Source organism: Manis javanica, chromosome 4 (assembly GCF_040802235.1).
Source record: "Manis javanica isolate MJ-LG chromosome 4, MJ_LKY, whole genome shotgun sequence".
Classification (NCBI taxonomy): domain Eukaryota; kingdom Metazoa; phylum Chordata; class Mammalia; order Pholidota; family Manidae; genus Manis; species Manis javanica.
The window spans coordinates 27,504,257-27,523,004 of record NC_133159.1 but is presented as its reverse complement, the minus strand read 5'-3'; the positions used below and the strand labels follow the sequence as shown (position 1 = coordinate 27,523,004).

General features: G+C 35.3%; 1 protein-coding gene and 1 long non-coding RNA gene across 6 annotated transcripts in view; one reads left to right on the top strand and one right to left on the bottom strand.

Annotated features, from left to right (window-relative positions):
- Window positions 1-18,748, top strand: part of LOC108407153 (uncharacterized) — a 70,023-nt gene that overhangs the window by 1,297 nt on the left and 49,978 nt on the right. For 2 of the 4 annotated variants that reach the window (XR_012130110.1, XR_012130113.1), the window contains exons 2-3: window positions 714-917; window positions 7,267-7,392. This is a non-coding gene — a long non-coding RNA (uncharacterized lncRNA). Of the gene's footprint in view, window positions 1-713; window positions 918-2,017; window positions 5,476-7,266; window positions 7,393-18,748 lie in introns of those variants that run through there. The other 2 variants (XR_012130112.1, XR_012130111.1) reach the window with 2 other exon arrangements.
- Window positions 5,567-18,748, bottom strand: part of AGO3 (argonaute RISC catalytic component 3) — a 141,433-nt gene continuing 128,251 nt past the window's right edge. For both annotated transcript variants that reach the window (XM_037021309.2, XM_037021310.2), the window contains one exon: window positions 5,567-18,200. In XM_037021309.2, the coding sequence (XP_036877204.1) occupies window positions 18,092-18,200 (109 nt within the window). In that variant the 3' untranslated portion in view covers window positions 5,567-18,091. The remainder of the gene's footprint in view (window positions 18,201-18,748) is intronic.

Sequence of the window (18,748 nt, the reverse complement as noted above, 5' to 3'; positions counted from 1 at the left end):
TGATATTTACTACTCTCCAGAAGCTGAGATCATGTGTAATAAGCAAACATACTGCTGAGAATTTCAGATCTTGGCAAATTCCTGGCAATGCTCCATTGCGTTCACCAACGAGGTATTTTTTGCTATAGTGAATTATGGTGAAAGCCTTGTGTCTTTCAAATGCTCCAATTGGTGTCCAAGTTTCCTCCACTTTTCTGCTGAAAGGAAATTTACATCAGATGACGCTCATCATTTGGAAGAAAGGGGTGTCATAGCTGAGCAGATAGGCAAGTTGGTAGCCAAGGGAACTGAGGGAAGGTCAACATCACAATCAGCCTGTAAAGTATCACTGTCCCTTCAAGCTGGCTCTCATTGGTGAGCTTGCGTTTTTATTGAAATGGAATAGAAAAATGGATCTTTAACACAAGTCTGTGGGCAGTTTTACTTCTGTGCTTTGTGGTCATCTGGTCAAATGTGGATGCATATAAAAAGAGCTGGATATGCTCAAAGGGGTCCCAACACAAGACATATACGTTATATTCATGGATAGAGTTACTCTCAGTTTGTAACAGATGTATACATCATTACTCTGTTTAATACGTGCACTACTCAGGCACTGGTGCTCTTAGTTAAAGCTGCCACATCTTGAATGAACATTATCAAGAGGGAGATACTGGCATGGCTGGCATGTATCTGGTTGTAATAATCTTCACCTGGCTGTTCTCCCCCTTCAGAGTTAAAGAACACAAGTATCCACTCAATTTATCATGGATTAAGAAGGATCCTAGAGATACCGACGATGAAGTGAGAAGTTTTTAAAATGTGAAAAAAAAGTGAACCAGAAGAACTTTTTAAAGTGATTGAGATTTAGCCAAAGGAAACACGAAACGCCTTAGCAATAACAAGCCATTTTCTCTCAAAATCTGTGAACAATGGTGGTATGTATCATCTCTGTTCTCCATTTTCTCCTCCCAGTAAATGTCATAATGAGTAGCTGCCTTAATGAATGCCAATGATTACAATCCTCAGAGAGTGCAACCTTTATTGAGTTAGAACAATCTTTAGAAGTACTTTACTTAATACTGAGTCAGCTGATCTTACTCTAATATGCAAAATAATATCTTGATAAGGTATCCCCACATATAGCTACTGAAGGTAATTGTATTGCCTTTCCTGGAGGTGCATATTTGCCCAGCCTACTTAGTGTGTTGTCCTCTGAAGCCTAAGTATCTTTCTTTAGAGGGCACTTCCAATGCCTCGAGGCAAAAATACTATTTAGTCCTCCATCCCCGAGGTTTTCCTACTGAAATACCTTACTATGCTTATTGATCGTTTTAGCTATTACAAAAGAATTGAATACTAGATTATAATTTCTCCATGATTATTAACTACCTTATATCTGGAATATTTCACATAAAATTTTTCTAATTTTTCTTTCAAGTGGCCAATCTCTAGCAAAATAGTAGCTCCTATTTTGGTGTTGACTAGAGGCTGTTTTCTATCTAATTTAAATCTAACAGAAAAATAGATATAAAGACAACTGATAGGATGGATAAGAATTTCATTCACCCTATTCTGTTTAGGAGCATGCTAAAATATCAAGTTATCTCCAGTATGCAGAAATGCAAAATTGAACATCCTAATAGCTATTCCATTTCAGCCTTTCTTCCCTCTTAAGTGGAAACACAAAGTACACATTTGAAGAAGACTTTTGACATTTTTTTCCCTTTGTCTTTCTGCCATAAAGTTAAATCCCCAACAGCTTACTAGTGTGCTTGGCAATGACAGTAAAGATTTAAGTTGCAGTTTAACTATTAAATCAAATTCTGGCCTTCCCTCCAGAAATTGCTATTTTGGAAATGTGAGAACTGTGATTGTGAGAAATGTTTTTCAAGCAATACCAATTTAAGATCACATTAGAAGGTTTTTTGCTTTAACTTGGGACTTGCTTGGGCTCGGCCTCTCTCACTTTAGACATTTTCTGTTTGTTTGTACATTATTCCAGAGGAAAGTGCTTGACTCTGTCCTTTTTTTCCAGCTTTCTTTTCTGCTGGTCTTGCACTTGTCACAGGACAGATAAATTCATATAGAGATCCTCAAGGTTGAGACTCAGGCAAGGCTACATACATAGTTTCGCATCACACCTTAGAGAGAAGTAACTGCTGTTTCACGTACAGAGCTGCAGATGATTTGCCCTGGAGGTAGGAATGATATTATTCCCCCACTTGATTCCCCCTTCATGTCTTCAAAGCCCACTCTTCTTGGAAAAGAAAGAAGTTGCTCAGTTAAAAAGGAGAGTAGTTTCACTCCATTCAAAGTGAAGTGTTATACGTTTGTGCAGATACTCAAACTAGCATATCTAAAGGGCCTCCTAATGTAGACAGTAGTAATACTTTATTAAAGGTTTCAGCCCTGGCAAGTTCACTATGGATTCAGCGAGACTGAGAAAAGACAACAGAATATTCTTGGGGTAAAAGGGGTTACACCTGGCTTTACTCTGTGGCAGGACGTTGAACACTAGAACCATGTCTGCATCCAGCAGTCCTCAGGTCCATAATCCACCTCTGTCTCTGCCTCTACCCAGAGCACTGGGCAGAACTCTTTATATTGTGACTCAGTCAATAATACCTCATAACCTACAGGTGTGGAAGCATTAGCCTGCAGTAGGCCAATTACATCAAGCAGTTTAGGGTCAGGTGAGGATCCTGGCCATAGGAATTTCCATTTTCCTCACATAGGGCCTCTTAATGTATTTTAAAAAATAGTATTCAAGAGGATACCACAGATGACAAACTTGTATAATCTAAAATCTGTAACAATTAAAGTACAAAAATAAATTAGAAACATGAAACTCACAAAAAAATATATAAAGATGGTTAAACAAACTTAATTTCATAGTTGTGTAAAATACAAGTGAAAACCATCTGAATGATGGTGGTGATTGAAATCCTGTCTCATGCAGCATCAAAATATCCTTATGCTCTTTTTTTGGTTCTGGTTTTTGCAACATAATGTTCAAATTTCATGTAGCAAAATACATTACAGTAAAAAAAGAATAATACTGTACTTTAGCAGTTTCAAGTTCTTTGAGTTGGGCTATAAGCAAAAATTCTAAGAATGATTTGTTTCAGCTGAGAGTCAGACAGCATATTAGGCTTCATAATTCCAACCCACTAATACATGTTTTGTTTGTAAATAAAATTTCAGCCCAAGCATTATTCTTAAAGGAAAATGTTTCAGTAGAGAAAAATGCCACTTAATAAAGGCATTGCAAAGCTCTACGGACTGCAGAAATTTTAGAAGTAACAAGTGACAAAAGATAGGAAAACAACCATCTTTCTTCTACAGATAAAATTAAAGATTTCAGTCTCCTTTAAGACATAAACATTTTATCAAACATTGTAAAACTGATCACATCCTTTCCTGGTGTTGACAGATTACCTTAATTAATTTCCTAAAAGCATCTGCAAAGTATGCAAGTCTCAGCAGCCAAGAGGAATTTATCCAATGACCAGACAACTGAAACATGAGAACATATAGTTCAAAATGTATGGCTCCCTCCAAAGAAAAAAACCCACTTTGGAACTTTACCTTATTTGCTCTACTTAAATATAGAGTAGTGCTCTGAAAACCCTTTTCTATGAAGAAAAGTTTCAAGCAGTTGAGTCTAATATATTAAATTGGCAATTTGTTCTGTCCAGTCTAGCATGTCTTATAAATCATTCAGAGCAATAGGCTGATTATGGTCTGCCTAGATGAGTGTGATATTTTTGTGGCACTACACTTATCTACATTACAGGCTCTGTGATTTTTCAGCATATGACCTTAGTATCACTGTTACATATATTTCCTCCATTTAACTGTATGAATTTGGGTATAATTATTGATTTTTTTGTCTTTTTCTATACCAGTGTAGTTAATAGGCAAAGACTAACATTACAAGTGATTCTCTTCAATTTGTCAAATTTATCAGCAGACACATAGTTAAAAAAAAACCTACCCATCAGTGTTTGTTAGTAAGCTAGCTAGTGCTTCTCTAGTATCAATAACAAGATCCTTAGAGAAAATAAACTACTGTTTGTGGGTACACTATCTGGGGACTTGTAGCAGGGAGAGGACTGGGGAAAACATCATAGCAAGAAGGGCTTAGACTTAACTCTCTTGATGTCCTGGAGAATGTAAATTTCAAAGGGACAAGTTTCTAATGTTGGGGCTGGACTGCTTCAACAGTGAGTTACCCCCAGGTAAGAAGCATGTCCTCAAGGAGATTCATGCATTGGGTGGAAGTCTCCCCTCCTGCTAGGGTTCCTTTGAGTTCTGCAATTACAAATTAAAAATGCCTGTGCAGTCTGGGCAAAGAGGTGGGGCCTGGAGAGAGGCTGCCCATCCAAAGGGGGCAACACCTGCTGAGCTTCCCCAAGGGTAGGCTGGGAAGAAATACTGAAGGAGTACTGTGAAGGGGCTCAATCTCCTCATGTTTCAGGGGAAGACAAAATCTGGATTTTCATGTGAGATCTTCTGATTTTTTAAATGTTAGCAATTAATAAAAATATTTTAAATACCAAGCAAAAGTTAATCGCAGGCCAAAACTGACCTGCCAATTCAAGACCTTTGGTTTGAGAATAGTAACTTCAATTATAAAAGGAAGTGAAAGGAGGCCTTTGCTTACCTTGACTCTGGCCCACTCCTCCGTTGGAGTGTATTCAAATAATCGCTCTTTGCTAAAAAAAAAAGGAAAATAAGTGATATATCTGAAGTTCAAACAGTTAGGAACTGGTTTCCAAAATTTGACTCTTGTGTTTTTTTTTGCATATCGTACCTGGGCTGTGTACCTGCGTCTGGGCCCATGAGGATTTGCCCAGTTCATTTCAGTTTCTGTTTTTCCTATATGCTCTTAAATTTGTTCACTGCTTGGCAGAGTCAGTAAGCCTGGCTTCTTGCCTCTCCCTCTTTTCACTCTACTCAGTGACTTTTATTTAAGGAGAAATGGAGTGGGGAGAACCCTTTGAAAACCTGCGCTCCATTCACATGCTCAGCACTATTAGGTGCTTTCCAAAGATTATGTCATTTAAAGTCCCCAAAGCCCTACTATCTTCTTACAGGAGGGGAAACAGATTTAGATGCATCAAGAAACTTGTCCAAGGTTTGAACCCAGGACCTATAACTCTTAAAGTCTAATTCTTTTCATTGTATCCCATTGGCTCCCTTTACCCAAGCCTGAAGAGCTGTAGTGATGAGCACACAACAGAAGATTTGAGCAAAGCTTTTCTTTTTATTGCAGTTTATTAGTGAAAATTACACTTCAAACTGAAGCTAAGCAACACGAAAACCATTACTTCTTTTTTTTTAACCCAAGGATTGAAAACAAACACAACACAGTACCCTTCCAACATGTAGAATGGCAGAAAAAAGAGGCGTGGTTCTGTCGCAGGACATTGCAGGGACAGTTTGGCTCAGAAAGGAGTATGACAATTCTTCAAGGTTCTCAATCTCAATCCTAAATTTTTTGTAGTGATTTTTTGGGGGGAGATAATTTAATGGAAAGTAGAAAATTTACTACCAAACTTTAAATACCAAGAAAAAGAACTTTTGTTCAAAATCTTTATTTGCCTTCTGCTCATCATAATTACACATAATCTTCAAGGAATTAAAATAACCAAATCCAAAGCCTGGCCCCCAAGTACGCAGTGATAGGATTCAGCATTTGGTGTTTCTAATTATACAATGATTACTTGTGTATCACAGACTTGCTCCCGTCCCCACCATATAAAGTTCCAATTTCTTCTTAATAAAATGTGGCAATCTAACAGTATCACTCAGGATCTTATGAAGAGAAACCTATATAGCGTGTTACAAACTCATATCCACTGTTTCACCTGATGTTGCTGTGTAACCAAAATTAACAAAGGAAGGCTTACAGATAAATATTTTGAAATTATGCAGTCTTTAAATTACTACAGTAAATTGTTCTTACTAATGAAAAGCCAACAAAAAAATATAAGGGTAGGCCATGTATAAGACAGGGCAGGGAAGATGAGGAAGGAGGTTTCATCATTTTATTATGCTGACACTGGGTATCAGTAAAAATATTTGGCAAGAGTAGTTAGTGTGGAAAAGGAGGATGGAGAAAGAGGTTACTCTGATTTTATGTAATAATTCAGTTTCAAAACATACTGATATCAACCCCCAAAAATAGTTCACATCTGCAATACAAATAGGCACGCACGGTTGAGATGGTTAAAAAGTAAAATTTAAAAGGCTATTTGCCCATCTGTAGGACATTAGCAGGTGGTCCCACCCTCCCCACATGTCCTATATTTACATTTTACTTTTTGGAAAAGCCTCTTTAAAAAGAGTACTATTTCCTCCTCCATTACTTAGGGTTTTAGAAAAAGCAGCAATTATCTAGAGTGGGAGTGGTTAGCAATGCTTTAGGGGTGTGCATTTGTGTGTAATATAAATGTTCTCTTGGGTGAGTGGTCAGATTACACTAGAATGGTTATATTACAATTTCAGTCCCCCAAACACTAAAGAGACACATGATTTTTTCTATACAAGCTTATGTAATAGTGTTCTAAACATGGAATATTTATACATACACGCACACACACACCTCTTCCCACTGCCTATAAATGCATTCAGATACTAGTCCACAAGAAAGGTCTTTATTCACAAGATATAGTAATACTTTTATGGGTCCATAAATTAAGAGAAACCTTAAAGCTACATATTACAGCAAAAATTGTTTAAAAGTATTCCTGACATATCAATGGTCTTAGCTACCTCACTTAGCAAGGTGGATTTTTTTGTTCATTTTCCAAGCATGAATCTCCCCAATTTTTCATTTTCAGTACTTGCGATTCTTATTATCCTATAAAACTAAGACAGATACCACCTATGTTAGTGATGAGCTGGAAAAAGCCCCAACTGCCTGCAACAAGGGGAGGTCAGCAGCTATAGAGATGAAAAATAAGTGTTGAATGTAGCCATACCCTGTGTATCTAAAATGCATCCTTTCTTTGTAAAACAACATCAATAAAAAACTTGTCTGTTGCTACACGGAATTGCTTACATTCCGTGGCGATGTGCCCTTAGTTATTTCCTAGAAACAGGAGCCCCTTCCCCAGGGAAATGGGTAGGCCTGTTGAAATGTAAGGTTCTGTCCAAGATCCATAAAGATAACTGGGTCAGACACTAACCACAGGCTGTCTGGTATCACCTGCAAATACTCAGAATTGAATCAAAATGAAGGAAAAAAAAACATTTACTATATTTTAACTTTTACAGGTATATGGTGTTTGGAAAGCAAGGCTGAGCTCTTCAAAATTATGAAATAGGCATACTATCTTTCTTAAAACCAAATCCTTATGCCAACAGAGGTACCAAAGATCTGCCAAGAAACAAAGGGATAACTGGCCTTACAACAACCTGGGATGCCAACATGTAGCAAAAATGCCTGAAGGCAAAGGGCAGAATTAATTTCTGATTAATCTGATGTTTTTGCCACATTAACTCAAAATACAATGGCAGCTGCCATAGCACCACTAAAGGGAGTTTGGCTACTGAAGTTATTCTCTTGCCAAGGATTATCATAAAGAAACATTCAGCGCATGTGTTGGATATCTGGCAGGGGAAAAGCAGAACAGGGTACCTTTCTAAGTCCAACACCATACTGGGATAAGGGCTAAGGTTCTCTTATCCTTGTTTGATAAAATGATCTATGATAACTGAAGAACAGAGGCAAACTGGAAATAAACTCTTCTTACAACAAGATTCTATTATCTTGTAGTTCTGAGTAGCTTTTCTTTTGGAGAACTTGAGCACTGTCACAAACATCATCCTTCCTATTCTTGCAACAGTTTTGTGAGGTAGGTGAGGGCAGTATATTATCACTACCATTTCATGAGGAGAAAGCAGGCACAGAAAGAGTAAGGTGATTGCCCAAGGGCACAGAGCAAATTAGTGGTAGAGCTCTGCCTAAATCCCAAGTCCCTGGCTCACATTTTAGAGCTCTTTCTACTCTAAAAGACAACATGTTCTCAATGGTCTTTTTCCAGCTGTGATCTTCTAAAAGTTCCTGCATTTGAAAACACCTTATGCTTTCTCCTTTACAGCTCAGACTTGACCAATAAATGGATTGAATAAAAAAATTTTTACTATAGAATTCTGCACACACTAAGAGGCATATGTGACTGATATATCTATATAACTGAAGTCTGAATATATCAGTATGTAAAGGAAGAGGAAAGAATTCATTTGATTTAATTTTTATATATTTAAGAAGACATGTCAGAATAAAAGTCACAAACTTTAAAAAATTTAAATCAGACTCTGACTCATTAAAATCAGAAACATTGATTTTCCTTAAGAATATGGGGATCTCTGTTGCAGAAGGTTGAAACATTACTTTTAAGAATAGTTTTCCTTTATCACTTTGCTATAACATAATACTTCAGATATATATTCTGTTCTTATTATCACTATACAGTGAGCCAAACGTTCTCTGCCTGGAGATAATACCTGAGACACGAACACTTCAATCTTAATTCGCACTCAGCTGAGTTAGGATTTCTTTCCATCTAGAGTAACTGAAATTACATTCTAATGATTCTCATTGTAGCTCATTTATCCCTCCGCCTCTTATTTCTAACAGCACATGTGTGTGTGGGGTGGGGTGGGGTGGGGTGGGGAGAGAACTGCACCATTCCTAAATGGCATAAAACACTGATTGTATAACAAAACAAAATGATGACACTCCAGTAAACCAAAGGATAGTATGTCAAAGGAAACACTTTAGAACCCAAACAGGGTGCTCAAATAGTCTCTCAATTGAGCTACAACTTGTGGCATTTGAATCTCCTGCCCCAAGTACTTTAAAGACTATTATTTACTCAGAGTAAAATTCTATTGAAACTGCCTCTAAATCCTTTTTCTAAAGAGAAAGGGTTTGTACCCTGGGCTAGGAAATGAGAAAGCTCCTGGAAAACTCTGAAGAATCTTGGATGGGCAAACTATTAGAAGGTGTCAGTTAGCTTTTGCAGGGGCGTCACCAGCACCGTGAGAGCATTCCCTTTGAGTGGCACGGGGATATCTGCACTTCATGACCAGTGCGGGGCCAAGTCTGTCGCTACCAAAACCTAAGCTGCCTCTCGTTAAACTCCTTGGGGCCAAATTGCATCTATTATCTTGGTTGAACTATCTGTTAGGTGAAATCCCCCCTGCATTACAACTCCTTCACCAAAAGCAGTTTCTTTGCCACTTTGTCTGGAAATACCCTGCTTGGTGTTTTCTATGAAAAGGAAGAAGCCATACTGATAGCAATGCCATGGCTCTATTTAAAGATAAATCCTTCATTTAATTTCTTTATTATCATTCAGAAGCAACTTCAAGGACTTTCTCTAACAAGAACAGATGCAGCTACAAGGTCTGAGACAACATAGGTTACAGAGGTACTCTTAGGTCTCTTCTGTAGGTTCAAAGAACAACAGTCTTTTTTTTACAATGTGGGTATGAGAACTAGACAAATACTAAACAACTGTGAGGTTTCTGTCCAAGGAGTCCAGCAAAGAAACATTTCCTCATTTCCCCCCTTGCCACATGCTTTCACAGACCCACTCGTCCATTGCGTTACAAAGACTTCATGTTTCCATGGGTTCTTATAATACAGTCACATCTACAGCATTTTTGCAGAAGAGTCCTTCCCTGTTTTGGTTCTAAAATCGTATTGAAGGGCCAAATTAAGGGATTTTTGTTTGTTCTTACAACTAAAACTATGAATCGATAACGATGGAAAATTTTAGGCGTGAAAGGCCCGCGCAACCTCCCTTTCTCTGGTTTCTAGCACTGCCTCTTTAACTTCAATCATAAAATTACAGGTGTGCAGAGTCTTTGGAAATAATAATACTCCCTCCACCCTGCCAAAAAAAAAGAGAAAAGTTTTAATGACCAGTGCTCCCATTTGTTTCTATTCATGTAAGACTGTTCGTGACAGTTCTTTCTTTGGGATGGCTATTACTTACTGCACAAACATCTTTTTCTTAAGAGGTGCATTACAAACACGAACAGGTCACCAAGTACTTCACTCTGGTAATTCAGTACTGATGTCAGGTACCTTGATTTATGGAGCCAACCAGTTAAAAGAGCAAAGTAAGCTCTGTGTCAGGTTCCTATGAGTTTTTAGAAGGAAAAAAAGAAAATAAGGGACTATTTCTCCTTCAGGCTTCCCTGTACACGTTGGTCTACAAGAATTATATGCCTGTCAACCTAGGACAATGTTGAAACATAATGAATACAATTACTAAAGTTGTAAGCACAATAAATATCCTTAAGAGGGGGGCATATACGTTCAACAAAAATATATCTGTCTGTCTGAAACATGTTTGGTAGCAACAAATCCTATAATCAGAGTACCAATCTTTAATTAATACTTTATGTGGGGGTGAAGGAAGTAGTTCAGAATAGTGTATTATAGAAAAAATTGCTGTAATGCAGAAAGAGATGATATGGCTAATGTCTACATGAAACCACATGCAGACTCACTTTAAATTGTACTATTTTATATAACATAAAAATAACATTTTCCCAACTATAACTACTTGAAACTTTCTCATTTACTCCTCTCAGTGGAAGAATAGCACAGTAAAATGTCAAATATTGGGCCCCCATAATTTAGAATTTAAAACTCAGATATGGATAAGTTTATCTTTCAATCTCTTACAGAAAAAAAATGGCTTACTAAGCAAATTCACAGTATAAAAATACAATGCAAACATATTACCTACTTAAATAGAATTCACTCTTCTTACCTACTTTTATAAACTGTGCCAATACAAACAGCCTTGATTCACTAGGGAACTGGAGTGACCACATATGCTTGAAATTAATATTCTACAATCATATTTTTCACTGCCTTCCAATTAATTCATATTCATAAATTATTATTACTTAAAGTTTTAATTAACTCAGGTATTATATTAATCAGTCTTTATCCCTGGCTCTATCTAGCCACTTAAACTCTGTTTCCTCACCGATGATCAGGATTGAATAAACTTTAAAAGTATGCTAGGGAAAAAAGATCAGGATAGCAAATCTTCCATATATTATTGGAGGGTGGGAAATCCCATTTAAAAGTCAATTATCGGTGACTTCTGTATCATTTGCTATTTGTTTTCCAGGCCTATAAAAATGGTGTCATAATCCTAATGCTGGATGCTATGATCATATAAGTAGTTTCAATGTAGCTTAAGTTAAAAAAAAGAAACGTAACAATCATTTATTTGACAAGTTGCCTCCAAACTGTGGATCAGGTAAAATAAATCCAATCTGTTAGTTTGCTACTTAAGGGAAAGAAATCTAACTTACAGAAAAGCCCTGCCTACCCTCCAAATTTAGAAATCTGTCTAAAGACTGTCTTTAATGTCCACTATATAAACAACATTAAATATTCTAAGTTAGAAAATAGTGTTAATGGTTTATTGGTAAAAATCCAAACTCTAGACTTACTGGAGTTAGTAGTTTGGTTGGTATATTAACATTCCATTGTAATCTTTGCTAATATTATAAAGAAAGAAGAAAAGCTTGAAATATCTATAAAAATAAAATACCTTAAAACCAACATCTACGCAAAATATAAAAGTTGCACACAAATAGCCAATAAATACAAACATCACAGTAGAAAAATTAATATTAAAAAAATAAACTCATAATTGCTATTGACATTATAAAAAAATGAAAAAGTTTAATGTGCACGAATATTTGCAAATAGACACAGTATACTCCAAACAATTGATATAATTTTACTATCATTAATACATAATGCAGCATACAAGGTTACTGAGGTGTGATGTTTTTATTTGTTTTTAGTCTGTTCTTTTCTGGAGGAATGCTCACTAAATTCACAAGCAAGAACTGGCTAGGTGATCACTTACTGCTGTTTACTCCTTCTAGTCCAGGGGAAACTTGCTTTATGGTAGATTAATAAATTCCTAGTAAGTAAGAATGGTCCTGCTATTATCCTTCCTTTTGTTTCCTCCAAAGCCCAGTTTTGCAAGTTCTGTTTCTAATTAACTGATCATACCCTTTTAGATGCACTGTCATCATTTTTTGTTGCTCCCCCATGCTAGAAAAAAGAGGGAATCACTTAAAATATTTATTGCCTAAAAAAGACAGTCTCCCTAAAGATAGAGACATAATAATTCAATTTTTCTCTTAAACTGATTTCCATGATGACTAGGCTTTCCTTTATAAGCAGTCTTCTTTAATAAAGATTAACTAGAAAAGGTTGCCAATAGATATTTACAGAAGGGACAATCTATGCTGGAAATTAAATAAAAAAAAGGAAAGGTAGCCTATGACATACAATTCTTGGCAAGTTACCCTTCCCGTTGGGCATTTGCTACGATACCTATGTTCTTGCTAAAAAGTTAAGCAGATTTGTTGTTTTATGTGCCTTATAGATTACCTCAACACAGCTGAGAACCAAAAGAGCTAATTGTTAAAAAATTTTGTTTTCAAACTTACAAAATACATTTGGTGGGCATTTACTAGATACTTTACTGAATAAAAGCTTTACTTGATTCCCTTGGACTGGATTCAGGACAATGAATAACATTATTTATATGAAACTGTCATATTCTTGGAGTTCTAAAATAATTTATCTTTAAAATTTTTAGCCTTGTGATACTTGAAAAATAAAAATCTACAGCACCATCTTCTGAAAAGGCACTTTCTAAGAACCGCCTTGCTTTAAAAAAAATGATTAAAAAATTTGATTCAGCATCTACCCTGAAGAACATCTTTGCTTTATTGAGACCCTAACAGAAGTACAGCATTAGATTTTGGTTACCTCAGACTTTGATTTCAAAAAGAAAGGGAGATCAATGACTGGATAGATTTAGACAGGATCTTAGTTTTGTTACACTGTTTGTTACCTGATACTTCAACAGGGTTTCTCATTGGTAAATCTCAACACTCCATATTAAATTTACCATCTAGCTTTAATTCAAATTAAAATATTTTAACTTCAATATTTTAAGAGCCAGATTCCTAAGGTTTAATTAACAGCATAAAAATCTATAGTACATTATCTTTGATGAGTCAAGAAAAATAAAATTTAACTAGCAGTAGATAATAGTAGCACAAGCCTTGACCATTATATCTTAAAACAAATTATTTGACCAACATGGAATATTATAAACTGAAATGTACCGTTTTTAAAAGGAAGAAAAAGTAAAAAACATTTTTTCCTTTTGTGAGATATATGTATTGGCAGGGTGTATGTGGAGAAAATAGATTTTTTTCCCTTGGAGTCAGCTTAGCTTTCACTAATCACATTGTCATTTCTAACATTGCCAGTGATCAAGAATGTTCTTAGTATAATAAGCAGGAATTTTTTTCTAAAATGATTTTTTTTTGGAGAAAATTCTTACTTTCACATTTCTGTACTGATTTTATACATCTATTTTTGGCTTATTTTTTGACTCCTATAGAATCACAAAAGTGCTTTATATGATCAAACAGGACAAAACAGGAAAATAAAGACAGACTCCAGAGTCAGGGTTATACCACCACTTAGAAGGCCTCACTTGATATAAACTTATAATTATTATTGTTGTTGTTGAAGGTTTAAAACATCCATGATTCTCAGAAAGAATGAAAAGGATTAAAACTTCATATGATAAAAAAGCCAAAATAAAGATGCCAATGCCGGGTTAATGACATCTTTTTGCAGCTTGACTGATAACTCATAAAAGGTAGTTTAAACAGCAAATTACTACTGGGGTCAAACCATCTTTAAGAGTATTCAACAGGAGAACATCCAAGAGGATGAGTTAAATATTTAACTCGGGTTTAATTATACTGAATAAAAATTATGCAGAGTTGTCAGTTAAGCTTCTTGGCAAAACATTTCTATCAAGTTTGAAATGGCAAGACTACAAAATATTCTAGCTGAATCCAAGTGGCTAGCTTCATGGATTTCTCAAAAATCATCACCCTTGGCAAATTCATGTTAAGCCTCTGAAAACCACCACCAAATTCCTGGAATAAAGTTGTCTAATTCCTGACCTATAATTCCTCTAATTACTTCAGATCTAGGACTGGCATTCTGAGCGTTCACATTTTCCTTAAACACTAAGATCCTCCGCCAGCCTATTCTACTGAATGGCGACTTGGACTTTATTTCCCTTGAGTCTGTCATGAGGTGTGTCATACTAAAATCCATTAGAGAGTATACAAGTAAACAACAGGCAGTGCTGGGTCATTGGAGAACCTAGTTTGGAAAACTAGTATAGGTCTTTAGAAGGCTAGGAGTCCCTATGCTAGAAGGTAGAGAAGAATTTTTATCAAGTGCCTTCCAAAACACCCAGTACATTCCTACCAGAATCCCTTCTAGATTCTCTTCTAGGAAGGAAAATAATTAATAGGTTACAAATGGGAAAAATTTCATAGAAGAATATTGTTTTCTGAGAAATTTCTTAAAGATAAAATATTAATAAAGAATAAAGGGCATCTGTACTTCTGTGAAAATATGCTGAATACCAGTACTGAGGAGGCTGAGGTACCCTTTTACAAAACTGGGAAAGTCAAAATCCACATTTCTAAAACAGAGAGAGAGTATCTTGATATTAAATTGAAACTAAAATGGCAGCACCCTTTGTTACCTTGAAATTTCACGTTCTTAACCTCATTTAGGAAAAAAAATATGGGGGGGGAGTCTAACACTAGCCTTGAATCCTGCTCATCTCCTTATTATTTAGTGCAGTAACTGTCAGACTCTACTTAATTAAATAAATATAGCAGCTACACTATTACAAATGTAATGTCCTCAATGCCAGTAACTTGATACTGTAATAACACGTATCAGCACTTTACCCAGACACATTTGCCATCCAGAATATACATTAAACTCCCAACTCTTCTTCACATGAAAAACAATTATACCAGTTGCTGGGAACTGATATTTTAAAGTCACTATTACACATCATAGAAAATAGCAGAGCAAAATTTAGCATTCACTGTATAATTTAGTGAGTAAGGACAGGAACAGAAAAGTCACTGCTGAGTTTCATTACCATTAAATTCAAAACAAAACAACCTCCTCTTCTTTTAAATAAAAAAGATCAGGAATTCTATACCAGAAGTGTAATCATAATAATAACAAATTTCAAAAAGTATTTGTCATTTTGCTTTTTATCTTAAAATTCTAAGCACAAGGTTTCTTGTAATTAGGTTTGATATGCCAATTTCTTAGTAAAGAAAATAGAAATATACTATACATATCCTTTCAGGTTAACCAATCATAAACTAGCTATGTTGAAACTGTAAGAAGAAATGCTAAAAAAGCACTCACTTCAAAGGTAAAGCTTTATATTAAAAAAAAATGTTTTTTCCCTCTGTAAAAGTCCTTCCAAATAGACTTAAATTATGGGTTTTGCTCTAGTGCATGTGAAACTAAGTAACTGAAAATCAGATAAAGCAGTGAATAGGGAAAGGGGATCTACAGTTCTTCCCTGGTTCCTAAAACTTCTCATATGAATTTGTGCAACTTACGTTGAAGATGCTTTACTCATTCATACTGAGTAAGCAAGTTTTTCCATCCAGGCTATACTATTTCCTTCTTTTGCCTATATTCCTGACTATATTCAGTGAAAATTTCAATGTGAAACAAAAACAAAACAAAACAAAACATGCTTTACAGGAATTTTTTGGAAGAGAGGGGAGGGTTGGGAGAAAATATGTATATACTATACAAACATCACCTCATGTAAAGACTTTTGAAACAGTGTTGTAAATTGCATTTCAGACACTTCAATATAATGAACATACAAAATACAGTACTTTCTTAGTTTTCTGGCAGAGGGACAAAAGATTTCATACCTGTTGGAGGACATGGGCTCAGTTTTAGGCTCAAAATACAGTGAATTGGCAGTAAGAGTAGATTACAGGTCAGAGAGAAACTAAAGAGTTAGTCCATCTGTTTTCCTGTGCAGATGCAATTCTGAAAGGTTAACAATGCCCACTGGAAACAATCTGTAATACCTATACTCTGAACCAGTGCAAAGAAAAAAAATTTAAGATGCAATTTTCATGAGTTACAAAGTGCAAAGCTCTCCTGAATCCAATGTTACTGATGAACTTGGTTCTGACAGCTTTATCATACTTTTTAATACCTTAAAGTGAAATCATAAAACAAAAGTTTTGTAAAACTTTTTTCCACATTTCAGTGATTTAACTCATTTAAAATGATGAACGTCCTAACTTTCTTTGTCCCCATAACCCTAATTTTAAAAGGAAAGTTACACTGGAGATAAGTTAGCAAAAAATGTTTTAAAAATATTATTTCATATTTTCCTGATTCATTTCAATAAATGAAAATGGGCATCTAACCAGTTTGATTCTTCAGTAAACATGATTTCCAAAGAATTTGAATATCTTCTATATCTTAAGCTATTTACCGTCTTTCTTAAATCAAAGTTGAACTTTATAACTAATATTCAAAGTCACTCATTTAGGAAATTTAACTTCATTATCATCATGATTTTTAAAAGGCTTGCTTTAAAGTTGAAAATTACAAAACTTTCCTTCTGAAATTAAGGCTGTATTACTTTGCCCTTTTAAAATTATGGAGGTGCCTGTTTCTGCCACTGCCCGTGGTAAAGATGTCAAACAGACACAGCTTTCCTTTAAAACTGCTTATTGCACTAAAAGCAAAAACAAGTTGTCAGTCCCTAAAATAAACATGATTATATTTCTATAAAAGATGTTGCCAATACAGTTCTCTAATTATTAAAGCACTAATCTAATAAATATAAAAGGAAAGGAAACTATACTTCAAAACACATACATATATGTTTATATATACACACACATATATATAAAAATATATATATATGGAAATCACATTAAGGTGTGAAAGGCAGCAAGTAAACTAGCCAAAAAGAAAAAAATTTTTTTAAATCCTCAACAACCCCTTCTCTTGCTCTACCCAATTTCAGAGGCCTCAACCCTACAGAGGTCCAATCATTTAAAATATTTAGTTTTTATGAAAGCTTTAAGGGGTTTTCATGTATAACCCACAGAAACAGAGGCTTTAGAATACTTATCACTTATAGAAAGAGTTATAACTTCCGACAAGGTTTTAAATTTATAGCAGCTTTAACAAACTCACCAAAGGAAAAGATGGGTTTAGGTCGCTACTGCTTATGTACACATTGCACAAATAGCAAATTAAGTTCAGAGCAGGAGGGGGCAGACACACACTCTCACAAAACATTTATATATATATATATATATATATAAAATAATTTTGTTTCTTAAGAAAGCAGTATCAAGAGTTGAGGACTCAAAATTGTATATGAGATGAGACAGGAGTAGCGTGTGCAAAATAAAAATGAAAATTTAGTTTGCTATGCTTCATATTCAAATGGACCAGATACATGAACACCTGAATGTCTCTGGGTAGCATTAGGGAAAAATAATGTAGGTTATGAAGGCGAGGGAGGTAGAGAAATAAAAGTGGTGATAGGATGATAATAAAAGGTAAAGAAAGTTCCCCCATGGAATGAACAATAAAATATATACACAGGCACATATATATCTATTATATACAGATATATATGCATATGAAATATACATGTGTATATTTAAAATATACACAGATACCTTTTACAAGAATACACAAACGCACATTAATTTTTTTGCACACATAATTTGAACAATCACTTTGATTATTCATGTAGGTGTATTCTTTAAACCATCATTGACTTTTCTTCACTTTTTTTTTGCAAAGATAGTTGTGCTGCCAAGCAACTTGAGGTAAAGGCATTAAAAGGGTTAGACTACAAGAAAGTAAAAACTAAAATAATGGCGGTACTTCCTACAGAAGACCGCACAAAAAAGCAGTTGGCTGGTTTCATATTGCATAATGGTGCTGTGTTTCTTGATGAAGTAAACAATCTTCCTCGTATCAACATAAAAATCAGACCCTGGTCCCCACACAGTGTTGGTGTCTGTATGGCTGGAGGCATCCCCACTCAACTGACTCCACTGGAAACATACGTTGTATGTTGATTCGTCTTTCAGTTCTTCCTCTCAGAGAATATTCTTGGACTTTTTAAGCAAAGTACATTGTGCGTAAGGTATCTTGGTGAATCTGTACAGCCTTGGCAAGAGCTTGTGGATCGCGCCCATTGCTCTGTCCTGAAACGTGACTTCCTTCAGCACTATGAGAGAAGTAGCAATGAACACAAATACAAAGCCTATTTATGATGCAATAATTCTGAAAAATATTATTTGCTGTAGAAACCTTACAAAATATTAAAATAGAGGATGGCAAACTGAACTCCTACTGTCTATCACCCAGCTTCAATAATTATTAACTCAAGGCCAATTTTGCTGTACTTCTCTTACCTTCCCAAGGATTATTTAGAAGCAAATACCGGACATCCTATTATTTTGTCTGCATATCACTTTAATTACCAATAATCTCTCCCTTGAGTTAATTTGGTAAAGCAACTAAATCACTGTATCATTCTATTACTAATAATCTGCACATTTTAATGGGAACCCTTACCTTGGGTAGTCCTATCATTGCTTTTCATATGGATCACTGACTCTCTAAGAGCATGTAGAGCTTAATTCTAAAGGCAGGACTTTATGGTAAACAGACACATATTTACAAAGAGCACTTAAAGAAATTTCCCAAGAAAATCCTAAAACGCAGACCACCACACTTAGATTTGGATGAGGATCTGTATTTGTTATGTTTTTA